At 43.9% G+C, this 25,871-nt stretch overlaps 1 protein-coding gene across 6 annotated transcripts; it reads right to left on the minus strand.

The window, feature by feature from the left end:
• LOC110528010 (draxin-B) lies at window positions 1-25,638 on the minus strand. Of its 6 annotated transcripts, none has more exons than XM_036983549.1 (8): window positions 25,360-25,638; window positions 16,719-16,825; window positions 15,793-16,318; window positions 14,614-14,756; window positions 13,097-13,217; window positions 12,704-12,796; window positions 676-765; window positions 1-527 (listed from the first exon to the last, which is right to left on the minus strand). In XM_036983549.1, the coding sequence occupies exons 3-8, from the start codon at window positions 16,292-16,294 to the stop codon at window positions 415-417; spliced, it is 1,062 nt and encodes a 353-aa protein (XP_036839444.1). In that variant the 5' UTR covers window positions 16,295-16,318; window positions 16,719-16,825; window positions 25,360-25,638; the 3' UTR covers window positions 1-414. The 6 variants fall into 6 exon arrangements, with proteins under 6 accessions (XP_036839444.1, XP_036839445.1, XP_021465461.2 ...); XM_036983550.1 differs by having other exon boundaries at window positions 15,793-16,315; window positions 25,355-25,638; XM_021609786.2 differs by lacking the exon at window positions 16,719-16,825 and having other exon boundaries at window positions 15,793-16,315.
• Window positions 25,639-25,871: the final 233 nt, after the last annotated feature.

Consider the following 25,871-nt stretch of genomic DNA (forward strand, 5'->3'; position numbering starts at 1 on the left):
ATCAATGTACAAGAATTTAATCACATAAAATGAGGTTGAAAAAACACAATAGACACAGAGTTCTGTTATAAGTATTGTATAAATAAAACAAACATTAAAACATATAGAAGGAAAACATTTTTGCTTATCATAATAATTACCTTTAAATAGTAGTGTGACAGAATCATTAGAAAAGCCATTGACAATCTATCCATTCTCAGAAAACACATTCATATGTTCAGGACACAGTTAATCAGACACTGCAGTGTTGTTGTTTTGGAACTAATGTGTACATGTACGTGATTCTGTGGCACTGAAGTGAGGGAGACCAGATGAGTAGTATGAAAATTCTGAATGAACTATCACTAGACACTGTCTGTCTTTTATGTCAGAGAGAGTGGTCATGTTCAGTGTGTGGTGTGTCTCTGTGACCCCTCACACTGTGATGAAGGACCCCTGGTCTCTGTTGGCTGACTCTGGCACCACACAACGACCCCTTCGCCTGGTCACACGAAGCTTCCGGTGGAATTTGGCATAGCAACGGAACCCTGAGACAAATTAATAGGAACGCTGTCAGAGGATGGACAAGCAGGCTACTGACATCAGAAACTGAGCCCTATATGTCCTATGTTGGTTGTGTTCTCACTTAAATTCTCTGATGCTCTGTGGCTTTGGCCTGTTACGTCGCTTACTCACCTTCCTCACACATACAGTCATCATAGCACTTGTTGTTGAGGCCGCGGTTGTGAAGCTTGCACTCGTGCTGTCTCAGGTCACAGCAGGATCCTATGGGTGGGGTAGAGGGAGAAACGTCAGGTTATTTGCGTAACCCCGGTTCTCTGATAGTGAAGTATCTCACTATAGGGACACATGAGAGCCAGTTTCATCATAGCGCTTGATGGATTTTGCGACTGCACTTGCAGAAACTTTCCAAGTTCTTGAAAATTTCCGCATTGACTACCTTCATGTCTTAAAGTAAGGATGAACTGTTGTTTCTCTTTGCTTATTTGAGCTCTTTTTGCCATAACATGGACTTGGTCTTTTGCCAAATAGGGCTGTCTTCTGTTTACCACACCTACCTTGTCACAACACAACTGACTGGCTCAAAGACATTCCACAAATTAACTTTTAAGAAGGCACACCTGTTAATTGAAATGCATTCCAGGTGACTACCTCATGAAGCTGCTTGAGATAATGCCAAGAGTGTGCAAAGCTATCATCAAGGCAAAGGGTGGCTACTTTGAAGACTCTCAAATACAAAACATTTACTGATTTGTTTAACACTTTTTTGGTTACTATATGATTCCATATGTGTTATTTCATAGTTTTGATGTCTTCACTATTATTTTACAATGTAGAAAATAGTCAAAATAAAGAAAAACCCTGGAATGAATAGGTGTGTCAAATTTTGACTGGTACTGTATATATATTTTTTTACAGCATTAACAATATTATTTACAGTATATAGATTGTAAACAGTAGTGGGCCGAGTATCAAATCTTGGGGCACCTCTTTATGTAACTCAAGAAACTCAGATTTGACCACATCTACCTTGATGGCCTGAGGTCTGTCGTTGAGATAATTCTGAAACCATCGGCAAGCATCAGTATCCAACCCTATAGAGGACAGCTTATTCATCAGAATAGCATGGTCTACAGTATCAAAAGCTTTTGACAAGTCTACAAACATGGTAGCACAATTCATTCTATCATCTAAGGAATTTGCAATATAATTTACAACAAGCATGGTAGCCATAGTGGTACTACATTTAGGTCTGAATCTGGATTGATTAACATTAAGAATACCATTTACAGATAGAAAATAACATAGCTGTTTGTTGACCAATGATTCTAGGATTTTTTGCAAGACAAGGGAGCCTGGAAATGGGTCGATAATTATCGAGATCATTACTATCCCGCCTTTATGAATATATGAGCTGCTTTCCACACTTTGGAATATTTCCTAATACTAAAATTAAATCAAAAATGTGTGTTACTGAGCAAGCAATGAGGGGTGCTACATAGTTAAGCAAAGACGGGTCCATCTTGGTGTCAATAGCTAATCAGGCAGAAAGAACTTCTGTTTCTGTGAGTTGCCAAAAAGAAAAACCAGGACTACCATTTCCCAAGTCGACTGATTCCATCGAGACAACTGAAACTGACAATCTTCCCTGTTTCTGGGAAGAACTGTCAACTAACTCGCCAAGACCAGTTTGACCTCCATTTATTTCAAGTAAGACACTAGCTGAGATAAAATGCTGATTAAAACCATCACAAATCTTAACTTTCTGAGTAATGATGCAGGAGTCTAAAACTACTTGCTTAGAAAGGGCAGTAGAGGAATTACCCCGCTTCAGTGAATGAACTGTTTTCCAGAATTTAGAGGGATCACTAACAGTCTGCCATAGAGCTACGGAAGTATTTTGATTTGGACTGTTTAACCGAGGCAGTGCACCTATTTCTCAACTACCAAAATAGCTGCTGATCAGCTAACGAGACAGTTTGTCTTCGCCAGACTTGATTTCTTACCAAGAGGAGGTCTGAGAGAACAGGAGAGCACCATGGATTAATTCGGTTTTTGACTCTGAGTTGCTTGAAAGGGGCATGTTTAGGGCTCCTGAGTGGTGCAGCGGTCGAAGGCACTGCATCTCAGTGCTTGAGGCGTCACTACACAACACTTCACAACTGGCCGTGATTGGGAGTATAGGGCGGCGCACAATTGGCTGGTGTTGGCCGTCATTGTAAATAAGAATTTGTTCTTAACTGACTTGCCGAGTTAAATAAAAGGTTACATTTTTTAAACCGGTCAAAATGGATGAGAAAAATGAAAGTGTCAAAACAGGGTTCAGCTAGTAAAAAAAAGCCAATCAAATGTATTTATAAAGCCCTTTTAACACCAGCCGATGTCACAAAGTGCTATACAGGAACCCAGCCTAAAGCTCCAAACAGCAAGCAATGCAGATGTAGAAGCATGGTGGCTAGGAAAAACTCCCATGAATGGCAGGAACCTAGGAAAAAAAACTAGAAAGGAACCAGGCTCTGAGGGGTGGCCAGTCCTCTTCTGGCTGTGTCGGGTGGAGATTATAACAGTATATGGCAAAGATGTTCATAGACGACCAGCAGGGTCAAGTAATAATAATCACAGTGGTTGCAGAGGGAGCAACAGGTCAGCACCTCAGGAGTAAATGTCAGTTGGCTTTTCATAGCCGATCATTCAGAGTTAGAGACAGTAGGTGCGGTAGAGTGAGAGAGTCGAAAACAGCAGGTCCAGGACAAGGTAGCACATCCGGTGAACAGGTCAGGGATCCAGAGCCGCAGGCATAACAGTTGAAACTGGAGCAGCAGCACGACCAGGTGGACTGGGGACAGCAAGCAGTCATCATGCCAGGTGGTCCTGAGGCATGGTCCTAGGGCTCAGGTCCTCCGAGAGAACAGAAAGAGAAATATTAACATGGTCTATATTAATATACATCATAAAGGATTTTTTAAAATATTTATATTCACAATTATAGGAGGGTCAGTTTTCAATTTGGTATCTCTAATTCAAGCGATAGGGCAGTGGTCGCTAATATCACTTGCAAAAACACCACTAGCCAAATACTAATGGGGTCGGTTAGTCAGTTATAAATCAATCGATGAGGAGTTTGCAAGGTTTTTTACATGAATCTAAATGGGTTTCATTATCAGCTGAGTCAAGTTGAATTCAAGACAGATATTCTTAAACTGATCTGAGGCATGTGTAAGCCAATCAAGATATAGATCTCCTAACACATCCAGTTCAGATACCAGAAACGGTTTTAAATAATCAGAAATAATACCAACAGCCCCCACAGAAGCGGCTGGGGGGCGATAGACAGCAGTAATAAATATCTGCATATTTTGGCTTATGGCCACTTTTACAACCAACAAAGTGAGTAGATTTGACATAAAGAGTAAGAGTAGATTTGACATAAATAGCTCCCCCTCCCTCTCAGTTTTGTCTATCACATCTGAAAATGTTATAGTCCACAATGGCAATGTCCTTATCCATAATCAAATTATTCAGCCCGGTCTCCATGACGTCTGGGCTAGTGTCATGCACAAGACATCCAGAAAGTCTAGTTTAGACATCAGGCTTTGCATGTTTACAGTAAATTGATCAAAAATATAAATGCAACATGTAAAGTGTTGGTCCCATGTTTCATGAGCTGAAATAAAATATGCCAGAAATGTTCCATACGCACAAAAAGCTTATTTCTCTCCAATTTTGTGCACAAATATGTTTATTTCCCTGTTAGTGAGCATTTCACTATTGCCAAGATAATCCATCCACCTGACAGATGTGGCATATCAAGAAGCTGATTAAACAGCATGGTCATTACACAGGTGCACCTTGCGCTGGGAACAATAAAAGGCCACTCTAAAATGTGCAGTTTTGTCACACTACTCAAAGCCACAGGTGCTAAAGTTGAGGGAGCGTGCAATTGGCATGCAGACAGCAGGAATGTCCACCAGAGCTTTTGCCAGATAGTGTAATGTAATGTTCTACCATAAGCCAACATCAAAGTCGTTTTAGAGAATTTGGCAGTATGTCCAACCGGCCTCGCCTCACAACCGCAGACCATGTGTAACCATGCCAGTCCACTATCTCTACATCCAGCTTCTTTACCTGCGGGAGGGATTGCCTGAGACCAGCCACCCGGAAAGCAGATGAAACTGAGGACTATTTCTGTTTGTTATAATGTCCTTTGGTGGGTAAACACTGATTCTGATTTGATGGGCCTGGCTCCCCAGTGGGTGGGCCTATTGCCATCCCACTCATGGCTGTGCCCCTGCCCTAAATCCATAGATTAGGGCATAGCAAATGCATTAAATTTGACCAATGAACTGTAACTCAGTAAAATCATTGAACTTGTTGCATGTTGCGTTCATATTCTTGTTCAGTATATATGTAACAGTTCAAGCCATCTATGAGATTTGAAAAGAGCTGGAGTATCCATGTTGACACAAGTCAATAGAACTGGTAGAGCTAGCCACAATGGGCTTTCTGATTGGATTCAAAGTGGCAGAGCAAATAGTAAAATTCAGATAAATGTGCACAAGATTACTATTGACAATACCCCTATGTTTATGAGCACATGTAGCAATATTTTTATTTCACCTTTATTTAGCCAGGTAGGCTAGTTGAGAACAAGTTCTCATTTGCAACTGCAACCTGGCCAAGATAAAGCATAGACATTCGACACATACAACAACACAGAGTTACACATGGAATAAACAAAACATACATTCAATAATACAGTAGAAAAAAAAGTCTATATACAGTGAGTGCAAATGAGGTAAGTTAAGGGAGATAAAGCAATAAATAGGCCATGGTGGCGAAATAATTACAATTTAGCAATTAAACACTGGAATGGTAGATGTACAGAAGATGAATGTGCAAGTAGAGATACTGGGGTGCAAAGGAGCAAGATAAATAAATAAATAAATACAGTATGGGGATGAGTAGATAGATGGGCTGTTTACAGATGGGCTATGTATAGGTGCAGTGATCTGAGAGCTGCTCTGACAGCTGGTGCTTAAAGCTAGTGAGGGAGATGTGAGTCTCCAGCTTCAGTGATTTTTACAGTTCGTTCCAGTCATTGGCAGCAGAGAACTGGAAGGAAAGGCGACCAAAGTAGGAATTGGCTTTGGGGGTGACCGGTGAGACATACCTGCTGGAGCGCATGCTACGATTGGGTGTTGCTATGGTGACCAGTGAGCTGAGATAAGGCAGGGATTTACCTAGCAGAACCTTGTAGATAACCTGTAGCCAGTGGGTTTGGCGACGAGTATGAAGCGAGGGCCAACCAACGAGAGGGTACAGGTCGCAGTGGTGGGTAGTGTATGGGGCTTTGGTGACAAAACGGATGGCACTGTGATAGACTGCATCCAATTTGTTGAGTAGGGTGTTGGAGGCTATTTTATAGATGACATCGCCGAAGTCAAGGATCGGTAGGATGATCAGTTTTACGAGGGTATGTTTGGCATCATGAGTGAAGGGTGCTTTGTTGCGATATAGGAAGCCGATTCTAGATTTAATTTTGGATTGGAGATGCTTAATGTGAGGATGGAAGGAGAGTTTACAGTCTAACCAGACACCTAGCTATTTGTAGTTGTCCACGTATTCTAAGTCAGAGCCGTCTAGAGTAGTGATGCTGGACAGGCGGGCAGGTGAGGGCAGTGATCGATTGAATAGCATGCATTTAGTTTTACTTGCATTTAAGAGCAGTTGGAGGCCACGGAAGGAGAGTTGTATGGCATTGAAGCTCATCTGGAGGTTAGTTAACACAGTGTACAAAGAGGGGCCAGAAGTCTACAGAATGGTGTCATCTGCGTAGAGGTGGATCAGAGAATCACCAGCAGCAAGAGCGACATCATTGATGTATACAGAGATGAGAGTCAGCCCGAGAATTGAACCCTGTGGCACCCCCATAGAGACTGTCAGAGGTCCGGACAAAAGGCCCTCCGATTTGACACACTGAACTCTATCAGAGAAGTAGTTGGTAAACCAGGCGAGGCAATAATTTGAGAAACCAAGGCTGTCGAGTCTGCCAATAAGAATGTGGTGATTGAAAGAGTCGAAAGCCTTGGCCAGGTCGATGAATACGGCTGCACAGTAATGTCTCTTATGGTGGTTATGATGTCGTTTAGGACCTTGAGCATGGCTGAGGTGCACCCATGACCAGCTCTGAAACCAGATTGCATAGCGGAGAAGGTACGGTGAGATTCGAAATGGTCAGTAATCTGTTTGTTAACTTGGCCCCTTTGAAGAGGGGCATGACTGCAGCAGCTTTCCAATCTTTGGGAATCTCAGACAATACGAAAGAGAGGTTAAACAGGCTAGTAATAGGGGTTGCAGCAATTTTGGCAGATAATTTTAGAAAGAGAGGGTCCAGATTGTCTAGCCCGGCTGATTTGTAGGGTTCCAGATTTAGCAGCTCTTTCAGAACATCAGCTATCTGGATTTGGGTGAAATGGTCGGGGGCTTTGGCGGGATGCTGTGGAGGGTGCCAGGCAGTTGACTGGGGTAGGGGTAGCCAGGTGGAAAGCATGGCCAGCCATAGAGAAGTGCTTATTGAAATTCTCAATTATAGTGGGTTTATCGGTGGTAACAGTGTTTCCTAGCCTCAGAGCAGTGGGCAGCTGGGAGGAGGTACTCTTATTCTCCATGGACTTTACAGTGTCCCAGAACTTTTTTGAGTTAGAGCTACAGGATGCAAATTTCTGTTTGAAAAAGCTGGCCTTAGCTTTCCTAACTTCATGTGGGCTATTCGATGCTAATGCGGAACGCCACAGGATGTTTTTGTGCTGGTCAAGGGCAGACAGGTCTGGAGTGAACCAAGAACTATATCTATTCCTAGTTCTACATTTTTTGAATGGGGCATGCTTATTTAAGATGGTGAGGAAGGCACTTTTAAAGAATAACCAGGCATCCTCTACTGGCAGGATGAGGTCAAAGTCATTCCAGAATACCCCGGCCAGGTCGATTAGAAAGGCCTGCTCGCAGAAGTGTTTTAGGGATCGTTTGACAGTGATTAGGTGTGGTCGTTTGGTCGCAGATCCATTACGGATGCAGGCAATGAGGCAGTGATCGCTGAGATCTTGATTGAGAACAGCAGAGGTGTATTTGGAGGGGGAGTTAGTTAGCATGATATCTATGAGGGTGCCCGTGTTTACGGAATTGGGGTTGTACCGGGTAGGTTCATTGATCATTTGTGTGAGATTGAGGGCATCAAGCTTAGATTGTAGGATGGCTGGGGTGTTAAGCATGTCCCAGTTTAGGTCACCTAGTAGCACGAGCTCAGAAGATAGATGGGGGGCAGTCAGTTCACATATAGTGTCGAGGGCAAAGCTGGGGGCAGAGGGTGGTCTATAGCAAGCGGCAACAGTGAGAGACTTGTTTCTGGAAAGGTCAATTTTTAGAAGTAGAAGCTTGAATTGTTTGGGTACAGACCTGCAGCTATCTTTGCAGTAGATTGCAACACCGCTCCCTTTGGCAGTTCTATCTTGGTGGAAAATGTTATAGTTAGGGATGGAGATTTCAGGGTTTTTGGTGGTTTTCCTAAGCCAGGATTCAGACACGGCTAAGACATCCGGGTTGGCAGAGTGTGCTAAAGCAGTGAGTAAAACAAACTTAGAGTGTAGGCTTCTAATGGTAACATGCATGAAACCAAGGCTTTTACGGTTACAGAAGTCAACAAATGAGAGCACCTGGGGAGTGGGAGTGGAGCAAGGCACTGCAGGTCCTGGATTAACCTCTACATCACCAGAGGAACAGAGGAGAAGTAGGATAAGGGTACAGCTAAAGACTATACGAACTGGCCGCCTAGCAAGTTTGGAACAGAGAGTAAAAGAAGCAGGTTTCTGGGAACAATAGCATAGATTCAAGGCATAGTGTACAGACAAAGTTAAGGTAGGATGTGAGTACATTGGAGGTAAACCTAGGCATTGAGTAATGATGAGAGTGATATTGTCTCTAGAGACGTTCAAACCAGGTAATGTCATTGCATATGTAGGAGGTGGAACAACATGGTTGATTAAGGCATATTGAGCAGTGCTGGAGACTCTACAGTGAAATAAGACAGTAATCACTAAGCAGGACAGTAATGGACGAGGCATATTGATATTAGAGAGAGGCATGCGTAGCCAAGTGAACAAATGGGTCCAGTGACTGGTTGGGCTGGCTGGGGACACGGCGATTCAGACAAATAGCAGGCCGGTGCTAACAAGCTAGCAGTTAGTAGACTGGGGCTAGCAAGTTAGCAGAAGGGCCTTTGGGGGATGTTGTGATGGAGGTAAGTCTGTTTTTGCCTCTTCGTGCAGTGACGTTGATAGACCAGTCATGGATTAGTAGGGTTCCAAGTAGCTCTAGGTAGCTAGCAGGCCGCTGTTAGCAGAATGGGCCTTCAGCGCACGTCGCGCCTTAGGGGATGTCGGCATTCCAGTCGTAGAGGATCGGCGGGGTTCCGTGCCCCGTACCGGCAGTAGAAAGGGTCTGGATATTGTAGCCCAGGAGTGTGCTTCGGTGGTAGCCCAGGAGCCCTAGCCAGGCTAGCTTCAGGCTAATTGGTGCTTGCTCCGGGATGGAGACGCTGGCCAGGAGTAGTCACCCGGGATTGCGGTTAGCTAGTTGTGACAATCCAGATGAAAATGATTGCTTGATATGCGCATACTGTAGGTGTAGCTAACAACAGTGGGTCCCTTACGGGAGCTAACAGAGCTATCAATGGAAATTAAATTAACAGACCCATAATTACTATTTACAATACCCCTATCAACATGTGAATCTGTGGAGGAATGATTTTGCTGCGATTTAATAGGAGTAAATACCTTTGAACAGCATCCTCTGCTTCCAAAAGGTGTCAAAATTGTCTACAAAAGTTACACCAATGGAGCTGCAGTAGTCACGTAGGTAGGGAAGTACTATTAACCTGCTTAAATGTTCACTACCTTGACCCAGCAAGGGCAGAGGGCAAGAAATTTGAGGATGTTTTTTGATGTCCAGCAGAGATCCAATCAGTTCTTCAAAATCCTGTTTCAGCCTATCCAAACTACCATTCCTAATGTCATTAAATCTCACATGGAATACAACAGCATCAATCTCCGTGTGCTGACGTTGACAAAAGGCCGCTGCTTTCGACATCCACGGCGAGTGACGTGCCTCCATGGATGGTTGGTAGGGTCAAGAATAGGAACATCCACTAAGTCATCCAGAAGCATCCTACCAACTCCATTCTCCAGGGAAGGGGTAAACCCCTTTGGGGAGGGATCCCTGCAGAGCACTGGCCAGTCGGCTGTTGGGAGACAACACGGCAGCGACAATCCCACCAGGCCAGAGCGGCATCCAGCAACCGGAGTAGAAGAAAAAGTAGTCCGACATGGATTCCCTAGTAGCTTGTGTAAATTCGTTATTTGTTTGCTAAGAGTAGCCACTTCACCCCTGTAGTCCTATGCAAGCAAACAGTTGCTACATTGGAAGTCCGGATGGTCCAAATTGTCCCAGAAGAGAGCAAAAATAATCACAGCTCTTGCATCTTTGAAAACATTCGTTAGCAACCTTAATTTGAAACTAGTTTAGCTAGTCTAGCTGGGCTTCCATGTCTCTCTTGTTGACAGGAATGTACTAAAAGTTTGCTACAAGCTACAGTGGGTTTGGAAATATAGCCTGCACCCCGCTTCCTGAAACAAGCACAGCCAGTGAAATGGCAAACACACAAGCAACACACACCCGAGTCACACACCAGTACGGCAAACAGAGAGAAAGCGGAGGACTTGCTCATCGTATGGATCCCGGCTGCACATACACTATACGAGCGGAAGATGACCAACTCGCAAGGTAGTGCTGTAGCAACAAGTAGTAAATTGTGGGGCACTGAGCCAAAACACAGGTCAACATGTTATAAGGCTCCACGGTCCCACCCTCTACTTCATTATCAAGCAACTGTTTTCGTCCACGTGAAGGGAAACGTGGTGAGATTCTTCACTCATATTAATATTGTCGGTAGAACTTCATAAAAGGTTTGAGGGGTTGCCCAACATGCCGCATTACAGATCTCTTGGATAGAGATGCCTTTGTATAGTGCCCATGACGCAGCCATACCTCTGGTGGAATGGGCTCTCAAGCCCTCCGGAGGTGGTAAACCCTTGCTATTATAAGCCAGGGTTAGGTTGTAAGGTAACCTTTGATAACCCTAGGGCAAATAGCATGTATGAGTGGTGGACTGACAGTGCGTGCAGCTCACTCACCCACTTTGCGTACGTAATGGCTAAAAGTAATGCAGTTTTAAATGAGAGATATCACATTCCTACGCTTTCCAGCGGCTCAAACGGCTGCTGTGAAATGACCTCAAGCACAATAGATAGGTCCCACAATGGGACTAATGGCTTGGACGCTGGGCATAAGCAACACGCCTTTCAGAAAATATCAACTCAGGGGGTGTTTTCCCGCTGTATTATTGTCGAAGCCTATATGACAGACAGAGTCTGCAGTACCTCTTAATGGTGGAAAAGGCTTTCCCCTGTCCAAAAGGTCCTGCAAAAAGCATAGTACCTCTGAAACAGAGCATTGGAAGGGAATTATCTATTTCTGACCACACCATCTTTCAAACATACACCACTTATTGTCAAATAGTGAGCTTGCAGAAGGGACGCTTGCCTTAGGCCTATTGCATTGATATTCATCCTCTCACGGGCCAGGCCCAAAGAGTGCGCAAAATCTCTCCATTCACTTGCGTCAACAGATCACTGTGTAAGAGCAGCTGCCAGGGCTGGTCAAAACAATCTCCGCTAGCCACAGCTGTCCTGGCCATGGAGGGGCTGTAAGGATGAGGGACATGTTCTGATCCTTTACTCTGGATAGAGTGGGAAGGATCAGACAGGGGAGGAAATGCATAAAGCTGCACCCTTGGCCATGGGTGTGCCAGCGTGTCCACCCCTAGTGGCGCATCACTGCGCCACGAGGAAGCTTGTCCGTATCTCTCCCACACTTGGGCCACCAATTTGGGATTTACAGGGGATTCCCTCTGGACAACATGTCTGCTACTGTGTTCATAACACCTGGAACATGAGTCACAGGTGAAGAGAAGAGGTTCTGCTCCACAGAATGGGTTCTTCCTCCCCTTCTTCATCCTCGTTGTGGAAGTGGTGCAGAATACTGTCATCCTCCTCCTTGTACATCCTCTTGTCTCCGTTCCCTGTTGCTAGTTTGTCAAACAGTGGGTGGAAATCCAGGGGTGACCATCCATAACCTCAGCTCAGCTGGTTTCATTCAGGGTTGTTGGGTTGCCTCTTGGCCTGAAGGCTGGGAGGAAGAAGAGCCTTGCGGGGGTCTGCCTGGCACGCCCTACTTTTGAGACTCGACTTAGGCAACTTCTTGCAATGAGTGCAAGATTCAGGATTAGCGAGAGCTGCCTGAGCATGCTCCAGTCCCAAGCAGGGGGTCTGCTGGGTTCACCTTGTGCAGGGGTAGTAGTAGCCATAGCTCTGGCTAGTGGTTCCAGGCTATGCTTGTGATGGCTGACGCTTAGCCGTATAGCTAGCTAGTGTTCACATCATGAGCTAATTGCTAGCACGCTGCTAGCTGAAGAAAAAGTATGTGGCGTAACTCTTTGGTGAGCTAGCTAGGTTAGCTTTGCCTTGCAGTGTGGGCTAACCAAATATTAAATGTCAAAATGTTCTGTCTTTTACCGTGATGGGGAAAAAGAAGCATGAAGAAGTTAGCTAAGTGGTGTATTGGGGCGAAGGCTCGCCGTGTAGTGCTAGCATTGACTGGAAACTGAGAAGTAAACTTTTCCTTTGGGTGGGTGTGCTCAATTCATGCAACGCAAAGCTGTTATCTTGTGCTAGGCAACGCGTCCTGTATAGGTCCCCTTTGAGCAGTTAAGCAGGAAAGCAGTGGTTCAAGTCGTGCTGAGGAGAGATAGATAGAGCTTGTTCTCCATTAAGAAACTGATAATGAAGTAGAGGGTGCCATTACCGTGGCACCAATTTACCATACACTATTTGCCACGCTTCCTGTCTGCCTTTGACAGACGTGTTAACTCTCTTTCACAAAGAAAAATTACTTTCGGTTGTAAATTCAAAAACGAAAATGTTTCGACCATCACATGGCCTTTTTCATGATGAGCTTTCAAGAGACCATGACCTGAGTGGCCAGAGGTCAAGGGTCAGCAGAGTCGTGGATGGAGGACAGTTTAGTCACTGACCTGGGAGGCAGTCCAAGTGGTGGTCACATGGCTCGATGGCATCAGCGTCCACCGTCAAGTTGCCACTGCTTAGGTTCTTACTACGCCGCTTGTCTTCAGCATGCAAAATAACCAGCACAAAAACAGATTATCAGTAAAGTACCAGTAAAGTACTTCAACCCAGGCTCAGACAAACGTATGGACGATCAAGCAAACACTTCAATGTCAAAGAAATAACAAATATATCAAACATGTCTATCCTATGGAGTACAGTATGTTCAGTAGATGCAAAAGGATCATTAGGGTTTTTTGTGGAGTGAACACATATTAATGTATGACTTTCCACCAACATTAACATTAGCTGTATCTTCTCAAACTGAGATGACTAAATGTGTATTTGAATAAAGTGCTGACCTTTCTTCCTGGAAGAAGGCCAGGCATCCACTGGCTTCATGTCCTCGTAGTCCGTCCAGTCAAACAGCGTCATATCCAGAGTGGGCATCACCTCTCCTTGCACTTTCCCCCGGCCTGACTTCTGTAATGCAGAGAGAATATTATAGCCACACTTCAGTGGTCTATAACTACATTCCCGTAGTTGAGGTGAACAGACACCTGGTCCATAAAATGGCCTGTTAGTTGTGGACACTCAGGACTTCACAGCCCAGAGTGCTTTACAGGCAATCAGTGGGTTTCGGAGGACATGGCTGCACACTACACTGTTTATAGCCCTGAGGCAGCATACATACATCATACTAAACATCTTATGGTAGAGTGTTACTACTTGTCAGAGGAGAAGACCTGTGAATCACTTTAACACAGCTGTGATTTTACCGGTACGTCAATGTCCTTCAATATCACACCTTGAATCAAAGCAATTTAAGCAGAAGTCAATATTGAATAAAACAACTCCTCAGGGAACTACTTAGCCAAAACCGATGTCATAAACTTCAACAAAGCTCTTTTACATAACTCCTTTCCTCTGGACCTCTGGACTGTGTTGACAAAATAATAGCAGGTTATAATGAAGTCAATATGACATTGAGAGGTCTCCTGGGGATGTCTAGAGAGACAGGACCTGAGAAAATCATCTATCAGGAAATAAGGGTCTGTGCCAACCAGACTCTTTGTGCACATTGATCCCAGCTCATTCTGTGTCACCCAGAGAAAACATTGAGAAACATCAACTAGATGAATGGCGGTGGGATACTAGTACCTGGCTGTTCATTTAGCCATCAGCCAAAATCAAAATTAATTAAGAACGCTCACAGCGTCCCGGTGTCAATGAACCCAGGTCCACTCCAAGCAAGGCTATAATTTCCACTGCAGGCCGATATCTGACAGCTCCTGAATAAAGACATGCACACAATATCCAAGGCTCTCTGGCAGCTTGTAAACAGCATACCAAGCAGTCAGACAGTTTAGACATCAAACACTCAGAGCCCAGTAAAGCCAGACAGGGCTACAGTAACTATGTAACTATGGACCTGAGACAGACACCACAGAAAAACAGCCTGGAGTAAGAGTCAGACCTCAACACAGGCTGAGTACTGTTATTTGCCAGTCTGATGAGTGTGTTGGTGATTTAATAGCATCCTGAGAAAAATAGAGGGAGGATAGAAGAGGGAGAGTATTTGTATGTGAGAAGCAGAGAAGGTTTCTATCTATCTACCTGTGTGAGTGATCATTGTGATGGCAGGCAGCATGCTGGGAGAAAGTGAAGGAAAAATGATAGGTAATTTAAAAAACCTGTCTCCTCATTTCTCTGAGATGAGTAATGAGCTATGTGATACATTAAGCCCATTACAGAGCCTAGGTATTTCCAAATAGGAAATACAGTCACTCTTTCTTTACCATGAATAGCTCTCCTACAACACTTAATTACAATAGACAATGTTGTTTTGAATAAGCAGTCATATGTCTTTATGGGGTACCTTGGGTTTGGTGGAGGCTGGGGGCAGAGTTGGGGGATGCTTGCTCATCACCGTGGTAACCGCAGAGGAGCCGGAGCCAAAGTTGGTGGAGGAGACAGATCCCTCCTTCAGACTAGAGTCCAGCTCAGGCTCAGGGAGGAACCCTATAGGAAGGATGGATGGACAGAACAGGGGTTGGGGAGGAGAGGACAGACCATACATTATCATATCCACTTAACCAGATTGTTGACAAGAAAATTCAGTTTTTTTAAAAGTATAAGGTCAACGTCAGACTTAACCTCTTAAACTCTGATGCCCTCTGGTGGCATTTTCTAAACTACGCATAATATTGTATATTACCCTAATTAAGAACATTTCTGTTTCAAAACTATAAGTCCTACAAACATATGTTCAGTACTGTTAGAAAGGTAAAAACGGTGCGATCCAGATTTCTTTTTATATTACAGAGCCCAAGAAAACTAAGCAGGCCTCCAAGAAACTGACATTGTAATATTTTAAACAAATTCCCATAGGGACACAGACATTTTAAAAGCGCAAGGTTTGTACAATGGACAATGCCTTAATTTTTCGTCTTACAGGAATGATATACATATGATGAGAAAGCTGAAGTCTCTAGCTATCCAATGATGTAAATACACGGAGTGTACAAAACATTAGGAACACCGTCCTTATATTGAGTTGCACCCCCTTTTGCCCTTAGGACAGCCTTAATTCGTTGGGGCATGGACTCTACAAGGTGTCAAGTGTTCCACAGGGATCCTGGCCCATGTTGACTTCAGATGCTTGGCATCTGAGAGAAAATGTTGCAGTTTTAAAGCTAATTTCCTATTATTCTACACATTTTATCATTGGGCAGAGAGATTGTTGTTGCTGCAGCTTTGAAGCTAATATCCTGCAATTGTACAAATTTTGCCATGAAACTCATTCCATGAATCCCTTGGCCAAAATGTGTTAATTAAATGTCATTTTTTTTGTAATATTCAAGAAAAAATAAATAATGTAATAATCATATTAATACTAATTTGGAGATCTGGCCGCAGACCCCCTTTAGTACCTCAAGTCTGAGGACCTCAGTCTGAGAACCCCTGCACTAGATAGCAGTAGGAGGTCTCTTAGCCACTTGAAGCCAGTTGCAGGGTTACGGCTCATTTGATAACCCTAGATTCTTTGGGGACTCACCTTTAGTGTGCCGACCCTTGTCTCTCCGACCTCCATGTCTCCTGTGATCAAAGTGGTGCCCATTTCCCTGTTCCTTTCCCTTGTGTGGCCCCAGAGGGTGGTTGTCCCGAGTATGAGATGGATTCCTGATGCCTCCGCGACCATTCTCCCTCTCCCTGCCCCCAGGGCCCATCTCCAGTCTCACCGGGCTCAGGCCATCCAGACCCGTCCCATCATCCTCATGCCGAGCTGCGGGGTGCAGGGGACTGCGGGAGAGGAGCCCAGCCCCAGTATTGGCTTTGGCACTGTGGGCCCCTTGGCCCCCATGCCCCCCTCCACGCTCCCTGCCGTTCCCATGCCCATGGCTGTGGAAGCCCTGCTCAGGGTACTGAAGGGCATTGCCATTGCCTGGTGAGGGCTGTGCCAATCTCCTCTTGGCGTGTGTGGAGCGGGACTCGGTGCTGTGTGAAATGACCAGATTGGAGACCAGGAGAGCCAGAGGCAGACACCAAGAGGAAGCCATCACCTATAAGTACAGTGCCACCTGCTGGAAGAATACAACATATTTCAGTACACTCGTTCTATATGTTTGTATGTATATGTTTTACTCAAGAAAAGAGATGGGCAGGAGCAGCTACAGTATGATGCCGCAGACACGCTTTGGACTTCCAGAGTTCATTCAAATACATGTAGACAAACTAGGCTCTTCCTCATCATGTTTTTAAAAAATCCCTACAAAACAGAGTATTTTCTTGGGTGAAACATTCATGTCACAGCTGATCGGTGTGTTATTGCTCTGGACTGTCTGTGGCTTTAAACCTCTGCCATGAAGTCCATCACCAGGCAGCCACACTATCATCTTCTGAAGTCCCCAGACAGTACCCATGTTGTTCCCTTGTTCTCTTTTCCCAGAAGCACTCAGTTCCACCATATCATAGCCTACTCACCCCTTCACCCCATCCCTGATGCTGTGCTACAGCAGTACTCATCAGTCCTGGCAGTAATCGTCAGCCTCTTGGGCTACCCTCTCAAGCCGCAGTGGCTCTTTAGGAGCCTATAAAGACAGAGACAGGCAGCCCCTTAGTGCTTGTGTTATGTCTTTCCCTGTCTGTCTGGAAATATTCCCAGCAAACATGCCCATATTGGCATGATGTGGGCCCAATGCAGGCAAAAATATTGGACCCATATAGGCTGCCTTTGCTCATTGGCTCCAAATTGGCCCCCAAAGCATTTGCCCAGTGTGGACATCCCATATGTGGTGAGGGCAGCCCTCACCTTGCCTGAAATAAGCAAACATTCTCACAATGTGGGCTAAAATATTGGCCCCATGTAGGCTGCCCACCTTGGGCCAATGCGCCTTTGCTATTTAATAGGAATTCATAATTTATTTATAAAAATGTAATTCAATGCATAGATTGCACATTTTAAGCCTTAAAGGTATTTAGGGAACGTGACACATTGTATCAGAAAAACAATGCTGTTGTTACTTTCATACATATATTTTCAAACAAGAGAAACTGTTACCTTTCTCCTATGTCACATGTACTTAAGTGTTTTTTAAAGACGTCATCAATGGCAGTGTAGAAGATAAAAACAATTTGGTCATCAAACAACAGAACAACGCCAGTAACGGTTGCACAAAAAGAACTGTGTGCAAACCACCCCCCAAATATTCAAATTGGGATGGCTCATGCTGGGCTTGGTGTGGGCTAGCCTGTGCTGGGCAAGGGGTAGCCCATGTTGGGCTTGGTATGGGCTGGCCCATGTTGGGCTGATGTAGGATTGATGTGGGCTAGCCTGTGTTGGGCTGGTGTAGGCTAGTCTCTGTTAGGCTCATGTGGGCTTGGTGTGGGCTAGCCCCTGTTGGGCTTTGTGTGAGCTGGCCCATATTGGACTGATGTGGGATTGGTGTGGGCTAGCCTTTGTTGGGCTTGTTGTGGGCTAGCCTGTGGCAGGCTGGTGTGGGCTTGATGTAGGCTAGTCTATGCTGGGCTAGCCCGTTTTGGGCTGATGTGCTATTGCTGTGGGCTAGCCCGTGCTAGGCTAGCCTGTGTTGGGCTTGATGTCGGCTAGCCCATGCCCACCTTGCCCACCGAATAACCACACGGGGTCAATGGAGTAATGTTCGCTGGGTTGGTATGGGGCTCAAGGAATCCTCAGGATTAATAATCACTAACTGACCAACTTAATTTGTATTCAACTCAGGATATCCTAATAAAATGTCCCTGTTTGCTGTTTCTAACCCCCTGGTCTAGTTCATGTGGGTTCATTTGGGTTGTTTATTAAAAGAACATGGTGGGCTTTCTGTTCTTCTCTGATGGGTTGGGACCGTCCATCGCATTGCAGAATGACTGCAATGCCCCTGCAGGTCAGTATTTTATGTTAAAGACGGACGGCTTGTGACCCATACAGAAAATCAATTGGGAAGAAGTATTGAGCCACTGCTGCTGGGGTGTTGTGGGTCGATAGCCTTGCCTCCATCATCACACACACACACACACACACACACACACACACACACACACACACACACACACACACACACACACACAAATACTTTCAAACACCCCACCCTGAGGTTTACAGTGGGTTATTTAAGTGCTTCTAAAAATGGGCCAGGACTAGGAGATTGCGTTATGGGGAGGAGGGGAAGCAACTGCTGTCCAGGGAAATTTGTGGTGCTATTGCAGGCAGACCTGCTGGGGGATTAGACACAAACTGCTTTCTCCTGCCCATCTCTGGGAGGGAGTTCCACCAGCTGTGCAGTGGGACTGTAGTTGCTGAGGTGAGACCTTTATCTTCTCCAACCTTACAGTGTGTGTCTGAGAGAGAGGCAGTGTGCTATATCCCACATAAAGTGTTTGGTCAGGCTTGATCACATTTTCCAGCCCTGTACATATGACTAGCGTGGCAAAGCTACCGGGAATTTACCAAAGTTACCAGAATCTTCAGTAATTTTGGCAATTAACAGAAAATCTATAGCAATCTATCATAACTTTGGTAATTTATACTTGAAATAACTTAAAACAAATACTGTATATATACACTACTGGTCAAAAGTTTGGACACACCTACTCATTCAAGGGTTTTTCTTTATTTTTACTATTTTATACATTGTATAATAATAGTGAAGACATCAAAACTATGAAATAATACATATGGAATCATGTAATAACCAAAAAAGTGTTGAACAAATTATTCAAGGTAGCCACTCTTTGCCTTGATGACAGCTTTGCACACTCTTGCATTCTCTCAATCAGCTTCACGTGGAATGCTTTTCCAACAGTCTTGAAGGAGTTCTCACATATGCTGGGCACTTGTTGGCTGCTTTTCCTTCACTCTGTTGTCCAACTCATCTCAAACCATCTAAATTTGATTGTGGAGGCAGGTCATCTGATGCAACACTCCAACACTCTCATTCTTGGTCAAATAGCCATTCCAGAGCCTGTAGGTGTGTTCGGTCATTGTGGTGGGTGGTGCCAGAATAACAACCTATCCCTCAACGTAACCAAGACTAAGGAGATGATTGTGGACTACAGGAAAAGGAGGACTGAGGACGCCCCCATTCTCATCGACGGGGCTGCAGTGGAGCAGGTTGAGAGCTTCAAGTTCCTTGGTGTTCACTTCAACAACAAACTAGAATGGTTCAAACACACCAAGACAGTCATGAAGAGGGCACAACAAAGCCTATTCCACCTCAGGAAACTAAAAAGATTTGGCATTGGTCCTGAGATCCTCAAAAAGGTTCTACAGATGCAACATTGAGAGCCACTTGACTGGTTGCATCACTGCCTGGTACGGCAATTGCTTGGCCTCTGACCGCAAGGCACTACAGAGGGTAGTGCGTACGGCCCAGTATATCACTGGAGCTAAGCTGCCTGCCATCCAGGACCTCTACACCAGGCGGTGTCAGAGAAAGACCTAAAAATTGTCAAAGACCCCAGCCACCCCAGTCATAGACTGTTCTCTCTACTACCGCATGGCAAGTGTTACTGGAGTGCCAAGTCTAGGACAAAAAGGCTTCTCAACATTTTTTTTACCCCCAAGCCATAAGACTCCTGAACAGGTAATCAAATGGCTACCCGGACTATTTGCATTGTGTGCCACCCCCAACCCAACCCCTCATTTTACGCTGCTGCTATTCTCTGTTTATCATATATGCATAGTCACTTTAACTATACACTCATGTACATACTACCTCAATTGGGCCGACCAACCAGTGCTTCTGCACATTGGCTAACCGGGCTATCTGCATTGTGTACCGCCACCCACCACCCGCCAACCCCTCTTTTACACTACTGCTACTCTCTGTTCATCATATATGCATAGTCACTTTAACCATATCTACATGTTCATACTACCTCAATCAGCCTGACTAACCGGTGTCTGTATGTAGCCTCGCTACTTTAATAGCCTCGCTACTGTATATAGCCTGTCTTTTTACTGTTGTTTTATTTCTTTACTTACCTATTGTTCACCTAACACCTTTTTTGCACTATAGGTTAGAGCCTGTAAGTAAGCACTGTAAGGTCTACTACAGCTGTTGTATTCGTCGCATGTGACAAATAAACTTTGATTTGATTTGATTATTCTTATTGGTGTCCTTTAGTAGTGGTTTCTTTGCAGCAATTCGACCATGAAGCCCTGATTCACGTAGTCTCCTCTGAACAGTTGATGTTGAGATGGGTCTGTTACTTGAACTCTGTGAAGCATTTTATTTGGGCTACAATTTATGAGGCTGGTAACTCTAATGAACTTATCCTCTGCAGCAGAGGTAACACCATCCCATCTGTTTTAAGTTTATTGGGACTATAATTTGTTTTTCAAATTGCAATGACCCAACACACAGGCTGTGTACCTAGTCAGTTGTACAACTGAATGCATTCATCTGAAATGTGTCTTCCGCATTTAACCCAACCCCTCTGAATCAGAGAGGTACGGGGGGCTGCCATAATCAACAGCCACGTCTTCGGCGCCCTGGGAACAGTGGGTTGCTGCCTTAGGTATCCTCCCTTTCCCTTTTTAAGGGCTATTTGACCAAGAAGGAGAGTGATGGAGTGCTGCATCAGATTATCTGGCCTCCACAATCACCCGACCTCAACCCAATTGAGGTGGTTTGGGATGAGTTGGACTGCAGAGTGAAGGAAAAGCAGCCAGTGCTCAGCATATGTGGGAACTAATTCAAGACTGTTGGAAAAGCATTCCAGGTGTAGCTGGATGAGAGAATGCCAAGTGCGTGCAAAGCTGTCATCAAGGCAAAGGGTGGATACTTTGAAGAATCTGAAATCTAAAATATACTTTGATTGGTTTAACACTTTTTTGGTTACTACATGATTCCATGTGTGTCATTTCATAGTTATAATTTCATACAATGTAGAAAATAGTTTTTTTTTTAACACTTGAATGAGTAGGTGTGACCAAACTTTTGACTGGTACTGTATTTTATCTGTGTCCATATTGTCCATATGAGTTTCTAGGAGATAGACCATATGGTTCAAGAAAAAAATAGCCTAATGTATGAAAAAAGCATTTAATCAACAATGGTATTAACTCTTAACTCGTCCAATTATTGACTTTTTTCACAACTGCCATCGGTTTGACACCAAAACATTGAGAGCAAATACATAGACATACTAAAATAAATGTATAATAAAAAAAATTAAAAAATAATGCTGAAACCCTCATATTAAACACCAATGGTATTCACTAAATGTATGGTTTATATTTTGCACAATGTTTTACAGATTTGTCATTCTATTTTTCATTTTAAAATTGTCTTATTTAATTATTTTATATATTTTACATGTGATAAGGCCACACAGAGGGCCAGAGATCATTACAGATGCCTGTGATAATCTGAAATACCCAAAAGGGCAACTAGATGTCATGTAATAGATTATATAACATCGTTGAAAAATACCAAAATTAAATTAGTTTACTGGTAAACTTAAAACCTTTCTAGTAATATACCCTCCCTTTGCAACCCTACATTTGACACAAACTACTGCTATGGTGGAGGGCAGAGGGAATTTTTTAGGGAGACTTCTCAGAAAACCTGCCATCGCTAGAAAATACTCTCACTTGTCAGTCTGCTCAGTTCTGGAGGAGTGTGCTCCATGAGGCCTTGCTGCCAAAATGAACCAACCAACTAGTCCAAATAAATAAACAATCAAAATACACAGGAAACGGATTGACTGATCCCAGACTCATTTTGGAGATCACTGAGCCCTTTGAAATGAGCTTGCAGATAATGGGCCACAGACAGAGGCTGAGCAGCAGTCTGATGTTATGGCACAAAAATGATTTCTCTCTCACACAATGAGAAAAGTGACGCCTTCATAGAAACATAGTGAACTGCTTGTCGCAGCCTGAATAGTCCTGTTGCCTTAAAAGGAAGCTGGTTGGTGACAGAGAGGCACAAAGCACCCCTGCCTAGCAAAACCCCTTCTCCTTTGGCCCTTTCATGTAGCCACTAAAAGGTGGTCCATGACAAAATCAGGATGTGGGTGGTAATGGAATACTCTGGGGTGAAGTTCTCAGCATCATCTGATGATTAGAAGTCTACCAAACAGTGTATTACAGAGCACTGTGTGATATAGGTAGGACGCAGCAGGGGTTAGCATCTTGCACTGAGGCTGTGGCCGGGCCTGAGGGGCCACATTAGCAGGGTTAGCTGGATAGTGGAGGAGCGTGAAACTTTGATTCTGAAGACAGAGAGGGCTTTGAGAGAGCATGAGGAAGAGTAGGACATGTAGTGTACCTTCACCTCATATACATGGAAAGCTGTGATCATGAAAAATTACCTATTGAAATAACGAGGAATAAGAAGCCACAGATCCTAGAAGACTTTGTAGAACGACTGCATATCATCAGTTGAAGGCCACTAGCTGGGTTAAAACAATATAAATGATTTAGACTGTTCAGACAGAAGTCGGGCCAGTGATGAGGGACAATCTAGCAGCAGAGTGTAAAGGGCCACCTCTGGAGGGGCTGATTCATTAAACACTATTGATGTGATCTGAGAATTCTCTCTGGTTCTACGACCAGTCCTCAGCGATACCAGGCCCTGACATGCTTCATAAAAGCCCAGCTAACAGCAGATCATGGACACAGCTGAAATTATAGTTTGAAGTGTGCTTCTGTGGTAGTGAGGGACGCAGCAAGGCAAAGTAAAGCAGTGGAGGCACAAGGCACTGGTCTGGCAGTGGTCTCTATTTAATGCGCATTGATAATTTCACCTGCTGGGCAACAAGCCTCCAGAAGCCATCTGCTTCTTTCCTGTTGTCTGTCATAGCAACCAGCCAGGCCACAAGGAACAACCAAACAAAGACCTCAAGACCACCGGAATCATTCTGGGTTTACATAAAGAGATTACAGGCCCATGTCTAAAAGCAGAGGCTTCCTTTTTTCCATTTCTATTCGATTATTTACCTGATTAGCAGTGTTCCGTCAAGTTGCTGAGTGTGTGCCTTACGTGTAATGTGGTTAATTTAAGCCAGTCAATGACAGTGAGAGGACAATGGGAAGGCATCAGGAAGGGAGTGGGTGGCAGGGCTCAGGTGAACTCTGGTCCCTGTCCCCATCACACACGGCTCAATGAAGAACAGCAGAAGGAAGACTTCACACCAAACAGATCAGACATGCATGGCTAATTTACCATCCTTTCTTTGCTCCCCCCCCCCCCCCCCCCCCCCCTCAATCATTTGTCAAACTTATTTAAGGGACAATGTATGCCTTAATTGATCTATTATCCAATTAAAGTTTACTGTTTGCCAGGTGTTTGCCATGTGTGTAATAAGGTTCTCAATATTTACCAACATTTTACAAGTCTGACATGGTAGTTTCCATCTGATTTCTCAACAAATACTTCAGGAAAGCTGCTATGAAAGTTAATTTCAGCCAGTAGCATTTCAACCGCCAAATCAATTACCACTGAGTGCTGAATTCTTCAATACAATATTGGAGATTTCATACCATCATTTTTTCCAGCTCTGAATTTGTCCAATATAAACTCTTGTATTGGTCTGTTTGCTTCTGTTTGGTTCATAAGCAGTTTCCGTGATGAATACACCTCTAATGTTGGGCGAGATCGAACATTGCCACGGTTGCACAGCAATATCAGAGACATCCCGCAATGTAGTCCTTATCTTCCAGTAGAGCATGCTCAGTGCACATACACTCACAGCGGGGCAACCTCCTCCAGACACCCACAGAGCAGAGAGAGAAACGCGTTCGAACAACGCTGAGACACAAACAGCACCAGGAGAACAGAGCTACAGACATCACACTGAGAGGAAGAGAAGGGTGGTAGGCCAAGAGAACTTAGGGAGATGGGGGGGAGAGAGAGATAAAGAGAGAATATCCAGGGGAGGGTTAATTGGAACAGTGACAGTGGAATCTTGCTCTCATTTGGTGGCACATAAGGAGACCAGCTGGGTCCACTGTTCCACAAAGACACTCCTTGGACAACCAAAACATAACAACAACCAATCAGACTGAATCAACCTTGAACCAGCATCTCACACCAGAAGACTCATTATAGGACATGGAGATGGTGGACACTAGTGGATCACCAATGGAGTCCATAGTGGAGGAGATTTTCTATGATGGCACAACTCACTACTTATAGACTACCCACTACACAGAGGAACACTGAGGACACATGGGGAGGGTGATAATGATAAGAAGTTATATATGTAAGTGGAATGGGGGGAATTACTTTTAGGTGAAATAAGGCTTAGTTAGTGAACCATAAAGTCATGATTAATATTGTCCTTTGGTTTCCTATTATTTTGATTAGTTTTCTCTGATTAGTGATTGTAAACTGGGATGTGGCCCCCAATTTGATCTGCTGGGAGCTTCACAGTCAAGTGCACCCACAGTCCTCCTTGTGATCATATTCCTACTGATTGGCTTGGTTTTAATTAACGGACTTGTTAATGCTTGTCCACAAACACTGTACACCCGATGTGTCTGCTTTATATTCACTTTTAAAGGCATGATCTGACATGGAGACGCCCAAACTAAATTATATATATTTCTCTCCCTCTAATTAAGTCCTTGTAATACCAATATTATTGAGTATAGTCTCAAAGATGTACAGGCAAGAGGACATGATCACAATATATTATTGTATCACAACATATTCACATAATTCATATTATTTGAGATATTTGCCTGATACAGAAAACATTATACCCTCCGCCCTAATCAGAATGATTTTCCCCGTGCCAAATAGAAACATACTTTTGTTCAGATATCAGAATTAAAGTTAGCATTAAGTAATTAGTAATATTGAAGGTACTATTGTGCATAGTAAAAAGGCATACAATTTCACATTTATTTAAATGCATAACTGGGCGCAACGGTTTATATCTTGCCTTCTCAGTGGATTCCATTCATATAACTTTTTTATAAGCAACAACAGTGTGTTACAAATGCACTACTTAGTAGGCTACAATATTTAGTCTAAAATGCAACAATAAGCTAAATGAATGACACAAAATGTGGCACATTTGATTGGCTTTTCGTTATTGCGACATAGCCATGTTTCAACACTTGAATAAAATGACAAAAAAATTACCTCACCCGCGTTTCTTAATCCGTTGAGGTTGACTATTATTGCAAAGGTAATTGTTTTATATGGGATGAGAGATGTAGGCCGTGAAAGCGCACAGGACTGAAATTCCGTCTGTTTGGGGTCCGTTCACGGTCGGTGTGTTGATTGTTGGGATTCAATTTGGTTTATGAGGAGAGTCACTGGCTGGAAGCGCGTAACCGTATGCGCGAACGTGCGGGGACTGATGTCAGTGTTTGTCCCATTAGTTGAGGCGCAAGAGAATAGGCTACCTGGGTGTGGGATGGGTTACGTCAAATTTGTTGCAAATAATTAAATTCGTGATTTTTTTCTGAACGTTTCACTACATGCATTGGGAACTGAATATTGAAACTCAGTGTTAGAGAAGCAATTAAGTGTGCTTAAAGAAATTATTTTGCAAGAAAAACTAAACAAGAAGCATGTACAGAATACAGAATAAAAATTTTGTAGAACTCAAGAACTGGCATCCGTGCATGTGGCAGTAGATGGTAATGAAGAAGCA

The sequence above is a fragment of the Oncorhynchus mykiss genome, chromosome 7 (genome assembly GCF_013265735.2).
Source record: "Oncorhynchus mykiss isolate Arlee chromosome 7, USDA_OmykA_1.1, whole genome shotgun sequence".
Classification (NCBI taxonomy): domain Eukaryota; kingdom Metazoa; phylum Chordata; class Actinopteri; order Salmoniformes; family Salmonidae; genus Oncorhynchus; species Oncorhynchus mykiss.

What these genes read in the sequence shown, in the direction of transcription:
- LOC110528010 (XM_021609786.2), bottom strand. Translation starts at nt 16,294, where the DNA reads ATGGCTTCCTCTTGGTGTCTGCCTCTGGCTCTCCTGGTCTCCAATCTG. An exon ending in GCCTTCTTCCAGGAAGAAAG is followed by an intron (nt 12,797 to 13,096) that starts GTCAGCACTTTA and finishes TGCATGCTGAAG; the next exon opens with ACAAGCGGCGTAGTAAGAAC. An exon ending in CCACTTGGACTGCCTCCCAG is followed by an intron (nt 766 to 12,703) that starts GTCAGTGACTAA and finishes CCCCACCCATAG; the next exon opens with GATCCTGCTGTGACCTGAGA.